The sequence below is a fragment of the Palaemon carinicauda genome, chromosome 41 (genome assembly GCF_036898095.1).
Source record: "Palaemon carinicauda isolate YSFRI2023 chromosome 41, ASM3689809v2, whole genome shotgun sequence".
Taxonomy (NCBI): Eukaryota; Metazoa; Arthropoda; class Malacostraca; order Decapoda; family Palaemonidae; genus Palaemon; species Palaemon carinicauda.
In genome coordinates, this window is record NC_090765.1 from 25,716,154 (window position 1) to 25,725,710 (window position 9,557).

Here is a 9,557-nt window from a genome sequence, read left to right on the forward strand (position 1 = left end):
CTCAGCATGCTCTGGATGCATTCTAGGGCTTGGAAGATCCTTGGGGCCGACGGACAAGTCCGAAAAGCTCGACTCTGAAGATCCATACCCAAGGAAACAATGGTCTGGGATGGAACGAGCTGAGACTCCTCAAAATTGACCAGGAGGCCCAGTTCCTTGGTCAGATCCATAGTCCATTTGAAAATCTCCAGACAGCGACGACTTGTGGGAGCTCTTAAAAGCCAGTCGTCTGACGGAGCCGGACACAAGATCATGATACTGCTGCACAGTCTGTAAACTGTCAATCATGGGCAAGCGAGGAAGTACAGTGACAACCCGAATCTGTCTAGACTATCTGGGTCGTACAGACAACTCCTTAACGGGTTGCTGAGGTTGCCGCACTGCGTCACAACAAGTCCCTTCTGTTGGTTGTTGAACGTCTTCCCCGTGACACATTGACTCCGTAAACAAAAAATCCTCTAACAAGGACTAAGCTTGGACTGCATGTCATGCAACACAGCTCAAGGTCTATGGGAGCAGGTGTGGTAACAGACGGGATTAGCGGCTGAAGTGGAACCATTACCTTCCCTGTAAGCATGTAATGCTTAAATAAAAGTCCATAAGAGGTTATGCAGCTAAAGGCTCCCTCCAAATGACAGAGTCCTCAAGGGAATATCAGAAGGAGGGAGAAAAGAACTTTCTCATCTACAGGGACCTTATCCTAGAAAAGCTAAGTTCTCTGAGTGAGGGTTCACTGGTGTAAAAGCAGCAGACTAGAAGGCAACGTTATGAAACTGCTTGACAGTCTAGTGAGTTGGCAACAACCCAAGATATGTTGAGAAGCATGCGGTAAGGTATGCAGAGCATGATGAATGCAGAGTATGCTGTATGCAGAGCATGCTGTATGTAGAGCATGTTGTATGCAGAGCATGCTGAATGCAGAGCATGCTGTATGCAGAGCATGTTGTATGCAGAGCATGCTGAATGCAGAGCATGCTGAATGCTGAGCATGTAGTAAGCAGAGCCTGCTGTAAGGAAAGCAGAGCGTGTGCATGGCGTTTAACATTCTTAGAAATTCCATGACCAGTGCTAGAGTGCTTTATGCATGCTTGCATGGGGTTTAAAAATCAACATAATGTTTACCTTACATTCATAACTCATGATTCATATTTTTGCCATGGTTTGAAAATGGAGGTAAGGTATGCTGAACAGCAGAGTCAGAACGAGCTGGAACAACAACAGTGGAAGGTGCAGAAAGTTCCTGTTCCTGTGGAATGAGTGGAGCGTGAAGAGACCGAGGTTGCGCAGAACAAGGTAAAGTTCCCGCAAGCAGAGGTGTCTGAGGTGCAGGAACAGGGTGCACGGGTTGAGCTCGGTGCAGCAGCTGAGGAGACTGACTCACAGGTGGAAGAGGTTGTACTTCCACCGAGAGTTGCACCACCGGTGGAGCAGCCAGGGGAGGAGGAGGAAGAGTGGAGTAATCCTCCTGATCCCAAACCGAAGGTTGCCTTAAAGAAGGCTGAGGCTGAACAACACTGGGAACAGCGAACACAGAAAGAGGTTCAACATCGTACGCCTGGCAGAAGGTGCTGCGACTGGGTGCAGCGAGTGCAGGCGGGTTGAGCACAGGCTGAACGGGTGCAGGTGGAGGTGCAACACTCTCAGCCCGACATTCACGCAACAGGTCCGAAAGCTGTGCTTGCATGGACTGTAGTAGAGTCCACAACATCGTACGCCTGGCAGATGGTGCTGCGACTGGGTGCAGCGAGTGCAGGCGGGTTGAGCACAGGCTGAAAGGGTGCAGGTGGAGGTGCAACACTCTCAGCCCGATACTCACGCAACAGGTCCGAAAGCTGTGCTTGCATGGACTGTAGTAGAGTCCACAACATCGTACGCCTGGCAGATGGTGCTGCGACTGGGTGCAGCGAGTGCAGGCGGGTGCAGCACAGGCTGAACGGGTGCAGCCGGTTGGTGCACCACCGGTGCAGGCGGGTGCAGCACAGGCTGAACGGGTGCAGGCGGTTGGTGCACCACCGGTGCAGGAGGAGGAGGAGGTGCAACACTCTCAGCACGACACTCACGCATCAGGTCCGAAAGCTGTGCTGCATGGACTGTAGTAGAGTCCACAACATCGTACGCCTGGCAGGTGGTACTGCGATCAGGCGGAGCGAGCATAGGCGGGGGGGAGTGTAGGCGCACTCTCAGCCCGACAAAATGATGACTGAGGAGAGTCAGAGCTAACCCAATGACTGCATCCGGGTTGTTGAACTTTACTTCGTACGTCTGGCATAGGTCTGGACTTTACGTTTAAGAGGTCTAGAGACCTGAGACCAGCGTTACTCTGCCTTATTTTCTCCTCTAAATCTCTTCTGCAGACGAGCAAAATAAGGGCTCAATCGTCTGCGGGTGGGAGTGACGGTCTCGGTAAGACACGCCCACAACCACCGAGGATACTTCTGTGCGCCGATCAAGGCCTGCCGAACCCTTTTGCCCTTCGACATTGCTTCTCCCCTGGGCTTGGGAGCTTGCAAGAGGTCCCGGACTGGGAGGACAACTGGCGCGCACAAAAGTACCCTCACGCATAACACTGACATCAATCACTTATCACTTTGATTTCTGTTTGCACTTATTTCACTGAACTCGAAACTTTAAGTGGTTTGTACCTGAAACACGCAATTCTATCCTTCTCAAAAGTTAGTAATTGCGAAAACAGAATTACAATGTAACAGAAAAATCTAATGAAAGAAAATTCAGTGGCTGGAAAGAGACTAAACACTAGATCACTCTAGAAACGTTTAGTTTCTTCCCCTAAAGAGACTAGGGATAAGAGCAAAACGATAACGACGTTACTCGTACGCCTGGCAGGCTTGAGGGAAACGTTTATCCTCTTTCTCCCTCCGTCTCTATCTCTCTCTCTCTCTCTCTTGACTTAGAACCTGAGAGAAGAGCCCAATCATATATATCGTTAAAACATATTATTGTTAAAGGAAAAAACTGAAATATTTCCCAAAAGTTCCTTATTAGGATCAAAACCATTAAGTTAAGAAAGAATGAACAAAACGCTAGACACGGTTACTCTTACTGCAATGTGAAACCGTGAACATTCTTTCTCTATCGTAACGATAGAGTGCAAGTTGAAACGTTCTGAACGTCAACAACTGCCGAGACAAACAAAACGTTAGTTCAACTTTGAAAAAGTACGAGACTATCAAAGAAATTCTTTCAAAGACCTTAAAATAGCATAATATGTTAACAGGTAAAACCGAAATGACGGACTCACGATAATTAACTTCGGTACCAAGAAAAGACCGCCTACTATTAGGAAGGTCGAATATAAACAAATATAAAAATTAATTTTAATAAGTTTATAATAAAAGGAAGTTAATCGAAGAGGCCTATAAGAGGCGGAGAGATATAAAATAAATCTATAACTTTTGTTAAGCAAAATTAAGAAAGAGAGTCTATACTCTCTTAGACACCAACACTTCCGTCTAAGGGAAGGGTCGGCCATTGAAAGGTGAACGAGAGTTCATACTCTCTTCGTCACCAAAATTAATCAAATTAATTCCAAAAGCTAACTAAGCTAAAATAGAAGTTTCCAGTAAAGCGACAGCCGAAATCAAAGAGAAATACTTCACCAAAGTCGTGAAAATACTCCAAGAACATAAGCGTATCCCAGAACGTCTTGTCAGAAGCACGACAGAGGAATAATTGAGGAGGTGTCAACAAGAAGTACTTGAGTACCTGGCCACAGGTGGCGCTGGTAAGTACACCCCCTTCTAGTATTGTGATAGCTGGCGTATCCCTCCATAGAATTCTGTCGGGCAACGGAGTTGACAGCTACATGATTATCGGGTAAGTTTAATATTGAAAATTTTATTTTAATTGTTCATTACTTCTTATATTGTTTATTTATTTCCTTTCCTCACTGGACTATTTTTCCCTGTTGGAGCCCTTGGTCTTATAGCATCTTGCTTTTCCAACTAGGGTTGTAGCTTAGCTAATAATAATAATAATAATAATAATAATAATAATAATAATAATAATAATAATAATAATAATAATAAAGTGATGCTGGTGGAGCTCAGGCTGGTTTTGGGACCGCCTGCTTAATTGCCTGGACAATGTCTTGGAACCAGGACTTCTCCATTGAAAAGATGACTGTCTACGAAGGAGCACCAACTTGTTTCCTCAGAGAAATAGAGAGCTCACGAGGCAAATCTTGATGAGGAGTGGGAGCGTATGGCAAGCGCTGCGCATATGTGCTTTGATGACAATGTAAGTGTGTTAATGGAGAGCGCTGTTCAGGTGTGCGCAGGTTCGGTGGGCGTTGGCGAGACAACTGCTGAAAAAAGGAGGAAGTGCACATCTGCGCACAAGTAAGTTGCATACCTGTGCGTGTTTTCTTTCCACTACATAGCACGCTAAGGTGTGCATGGTCAAAGCTTCATCAAAGCAAGAAGACAAGGCCAAGCGAGGGAGTTTGCTATAAGGAGGTTGACGCATGGATAAGGGAGGGCACTGACCTACCTATACCTATGAGACAGACGACAAGTCCAGGTTTGGCGAGGAAGGCGTTTGTCGCGTAGAGAGGCAAACGTGATAAACTCCGTCTAAGGTTTATGAGTAGTGGATTTGGCGCATAGATGGGAGCGTGCACCTACCTTCATCCAAACTTTGGGAGTGAAATTGGAGCACAGGTGGGTATGCACGTTATACGCTGGCGAATGATGGTTTTCATGGGTAGCTGAGGGTGTGTGCTGAATTCCTTCAAGTGATGGCGAGTGATTAGGTTGGCACGTACTGGAGATTGTAGCGCACCCTAAACTCCTCGCATGCTCACTTCACAGGGTGAGAGGGTGTGCAGGAGACTCACCTGATAGTTCAAAATTAGCAAGTTCCTCGGCTAACATGCTCTGAAGGAAGTCAAAAATCATAATTCTTTCCCCTAGGGTAATGTGTTGCCTATCCTCAAGGTCTTTTGCGCATGAATATGTACTAGCGCGCTGAGAGAGAGAGAAGGTTAACAGCTGCCAAACATCCCCATCCCCCAGCTCCAAAAAGCTACACTCCAAAAAACTGGAACGTGGTACAGATCCAATGAATCACGTACCCGTTTACAGAACTTAGCGGGGAAGCTCGAAAATCCCAAGGAACAAAGGAGTTGAGAAACTCTCAGGTGGTGGCCACCATTGCTTCCCTAAGGGAAGCGAGGGAGTCCGCACTAAACAGAAGGCCGGGGTAACAAACTGAAAAGAAAAAGAATTTTTAAACTTTTAGGAAAGTTGTTTTAATCATTATCCAGTTAAAAGGTTTGTTACTAGTGCAGGTGTGAGCAGGGTGGCTGGTCTGCCCCACTCCCCTCTCGATGACTAGAGGAGGTTATTGACGCCTAGTAAAAAACTTAACGGCTGGTTTCAGCTATCGCCGTAATTTACCTCCTCTGTAAAGAGCATGTGGGTTTGTATATAGTGTCGGAATAAATATTTTTTTATGACTCCAAATGCTACTCCAGTTCATATAGATCAATTAATGAACTTTTGGTCTAAACATTTGTCCCAATGAAGGCTAAGAAACACAGGAATTGTGTAATTTCTCAAAGAAAATACTAACAAAAATATTTTTAGTAAAATATAAATTACATTACCTTCTCTACAATCATCTTCAAGATCTGATGTACTCTGAAAGTGAGCAATGGGAAGAATCAAAAGGTGCTCGGAAACAAGGCCCCCTTTGGCTAATGCCACATAAGAATGGTTGCCAACACTCACAACTAGATGCTTTTCAACTTCTGGACTTGCTAAGCAGAACCAACATGGACCTGTAAATTAGAAAATTTAAATCAAAGCATTCTCATTACCTTAGGAAATTTTAAATCCTCCCTTAGATCAATTCATATACCATAAAAATTACGCTAACATTAAAACCAATGTAAAAAAAAATTTAAAATTACTTGTATGTGATTGAACTGAAAAACGTGTAATATTCTTGAGTTCTGTGAAAAGTTTATATATTAAAATCAGTGAAAATGATGAGTTACATCTTCAAATTATTACCAGTTTTCACACGTACAAATGAATCAATCTATTAATGCCTAGTTTAACTTTCAATAGAAAAATAAGTATTTACAGTATATCATTGGATGCTGCATTATATACTCTTCATCTATCTATCTATCATGGTACTTTCCCATTTTTAGGGGTAGCCAAGATAAAAAAGAACAAGAGGGAATTTTTTCTCTTGGTGCCTCCCTCCATCTTCCACCACAAATAAAGCTTCATATGCTGACTCCCTTATTGCTGCTACCACAGCAGTCACCATAAGGTGAATTGAAGTAGCAGCAGGGCCTATGAGAACTGAATCACAATCGCACGCCACTCATTTCTATCCCTAGCATGCCCTTTAGTCTCTCACATCTATCCTTATGTCAGTTAAGGCTTTCTTCACACCATCCATCCACTCAAATCTTGGCCTTCCTCTTGCACTTATCCCATCAACTCTTGCATTCATCACCTTCTTCAGCAGACAGCCTTTTTTCCATCCTCTCAACATGGTCAAACCATCTCAACACATTCATAGCCCATCTAGCTGCTAATTCATTACTCATACCCATTCTCACTCTTAATACTTTGTCCTAACCCTATCCAACCAAGATACACCAACCATACACCTTAGACACTTTCATTCCCCACAACTCTGATCCATATATCACAGTTGGTACAATCACTTTCTTATATAGAACTCTTTACATTCATTCCTAACCCTCTATTCTTTACCATTCCCTTTAGTGCCTAAACACTTTACATGCTTCATTCACTCTCTGATGTACATCTACTTTCACTCCAACATTTGCCGCAACAACAAAACCCAAGTACTCAAACTGATCTACTTCTTCAAGTAACTCGTCTTCATGGCATTCAATCTAGCACCACCCTCACTTCTTGTGCACCTCAAAAACTTACTCTTCCCCCCATTTACTCGCAAATTTATTCGCTCACATAACCTTCCAAACTGTCACTAATCGACACAGCTTCTCTTCCGAGTCTACAACCAATACAGTATCATCCACAGACAGTAACTGATTCACCTCTCACTCATGACCACTCTCATTAATCAGTTTCAATCCTCGACCAAACACTCGAGCATTCACACTCATACAGCTCCATCAACAAACGAATTAAACAATCATGTCAACATCACACCTTCCTGTCTCGACCCCACTCTCACTTCATTCCCTACCCTAACACACACTTTATTGCCTGCATATAAACTCTTCACAATTTGCAACAACCTTGCACCAATTTCATACCAATGTATAGAAATAACTTTCAATTCCATAAAGCTTTTAAAAAAGTGAATGTATAGATTGTAGGTTATAAAATGCCTTATCTTTCCACGTTTAATGATATAAATGAATCAATATTCCAGAAAATACAGTAGTAGTGTTTTTTCTCCAAAATTTCATGTTTTGAGAAATCAGGCTTCAGTGTTCTTTTTTTTTTTGGTAGAGATTGGTTGAGTATATTTTACGAGGCATGAGAATGGGCTTCTTGTGTTAACTTTCCTCAATACTGGGGATCAGATGGACAGAATCCTCATATTACAGGGTTATTTAGAGAGCAGTGATGAGCCCCTTCCATCAAAACCAAAAATATATACGCTACTTGTAGCAAATGTCCACACATGAGTAAAGCCTAGTTAGCATAATATATCCTCATTTACTTACGTTCTGGGCAATTTTTACACTTTATAAAATTTATATTTTTCCTAGCTATATGAACCAGAGTCATTTAATGGGGTTACAGTGAGCCCTCGCTACTTCGCGGTTCGACCATCGCGGATTCACCACTTCGAGGATTTTTTTCATAACGCATGTATATACAAAAATCGCGGATTTTCCGGAAATTTCGAAAATACCGCGATGTGACCGATGGTGCGAGATTGGAGAAAGTAAGGAAAATTGAATCATGATTGATTTTCAATATAAATGAAACTTTGAGGAGCAACAAAGACATCATTTGTTAGAGAGATAGAGAGAGGTAAGGAATGGGAGGTAGCCCACAGAGAGAGAGAGAGAGAGAGAGAGAGAGAGAGAGAGAGAGAGAGATAGAGATAGAGAGAGAGTGTGTGTGTTGTTTTAAATGTAACAAACAAAAAAATTTTATAGGTTATAACACATTGGTGCTTATGTAATATCAACTGTATACTGTAGACGGTTTGAATAAGTTAAGAAATGGTATAAACGATACTTTGTTAGTGTATTCGTACACTCTCAAGAGCGGCAGCTAGACGTCAGCTGATCTAATCACAGCCAAAAGTAAAACAAAAAGAAGTCAACAATACTCGATTTTTAAAACACACCCGAAATTTAAAAACAAAAGTACACGCTTTCTTAATATGCAATTAACTATTTAAAGAGTAGCAATTTTCTAGAATAATATGATGTTTCCCAAAAAATAGTGGTTTGCTGATGAAATCGGATGCCGCATTTTTAGCAACTATTGAAATGGATGTAGACTCGGCATAATTTTTTAGTTTCGTATTTAATTGACACTAAGAAAACTAATTTTAGTTTCTTCATCTATATGTAAGTATTGTATAACACGAAGAGAGAGAGAGAGAGAGAGAGAGAGAGAGAGAGAGAGAGAGAGAGAGAGAGAGAGAGAGAGAGAGAGAGAATGAATCGGCTGTTGTAATGGAATGCCGTGTTTTTGTTTCGTGAGAATTTCATCGCCACGACTATAACAACAACATACTGTACTGAACTTTACAGTATTATACAGACTACTGTAATATAATAAAGTAAAATACTTGTAATAACCTATTTTATATGAAATGGGGCTATTTTTTTTTTTTAAATTTACATTTACGTACGTAAAACAAAACACACACACACACACACACACACACACACACACACACACTCTCTCTCTCTCTCTCTCTCTCTCTCTCTCTCTCTCTCTCTCTCTCTTTCGTAAATTCTTTTCCTGCTTTGCTACGTATGTATGATTTTATATAGATAGGGTAAATAATATTTATAATAACATATTTTCTAAAAGCTTTTACTGTAATATCATTATTTATCACTTTCATCATGCGCGTTAAATGCCTTTGTTTATTTACTGAGCGTACTTTATGATGCCGTCGTTTCAGGCGGCGTCATAAAGAAAAACATTTCATTTGGAAGTCCTAAGAAAAATTAAGTAAAACATCGGTAGGTAATAACAAAATCAACATACTGTACTGAATAATCAATATAATCGATGCAAAAACTAACCTATACACAGATGTGTAAATGCGTTTGTTTCTTCATTATGACCAGAGATAAACGTAAACAAAACATTGGTTGCCATTTTTTATTGTGCTTTTTGGTGTGTTTAGGAAACGCATGATATAAAATCGCCTTTAATATTTGTGCCTGTTTTAGTTTAGGGTACTGTAGTACATGCATTAAGTGTTCTGTACATTAAAGGGTAGTTTGTTAACAGTACTAGGTACAAGGGATGGTTTTAAAAGTCTGAATATACATGTTAAATAAATAGGTAAATATGGTGTCACTACTTCGCGGATTTTCACCT

At 41.7% G+C, this 9,557-nt stretch overlaps 1 protein-coding gene across 2 annotated transcripts in view; it reads right to left on the bottom strand.

Moving 5' to 3' along the window:
• Positions 1 to 9,557, bottom strand: part of LOC137632454 (CWF19-like protein 1) — a 164,221-nt gene that overhangs the window by 72,152 nt on the left and 82,512 nt on the right. For both annotated transcript variants that reach the window (XM_068364385.1, XM_068364383.1), the window contains exon 8: positions 5,627 to 5,800. In XM_068364385.1, coding sequence (XP_068220486.1) covers positions 5,627 to 5,800 — 174 coding nt within the window. The remainder of the gene's footprint in view (positions 1 to 5,626; positions 5,801 to 9,557) is intronic.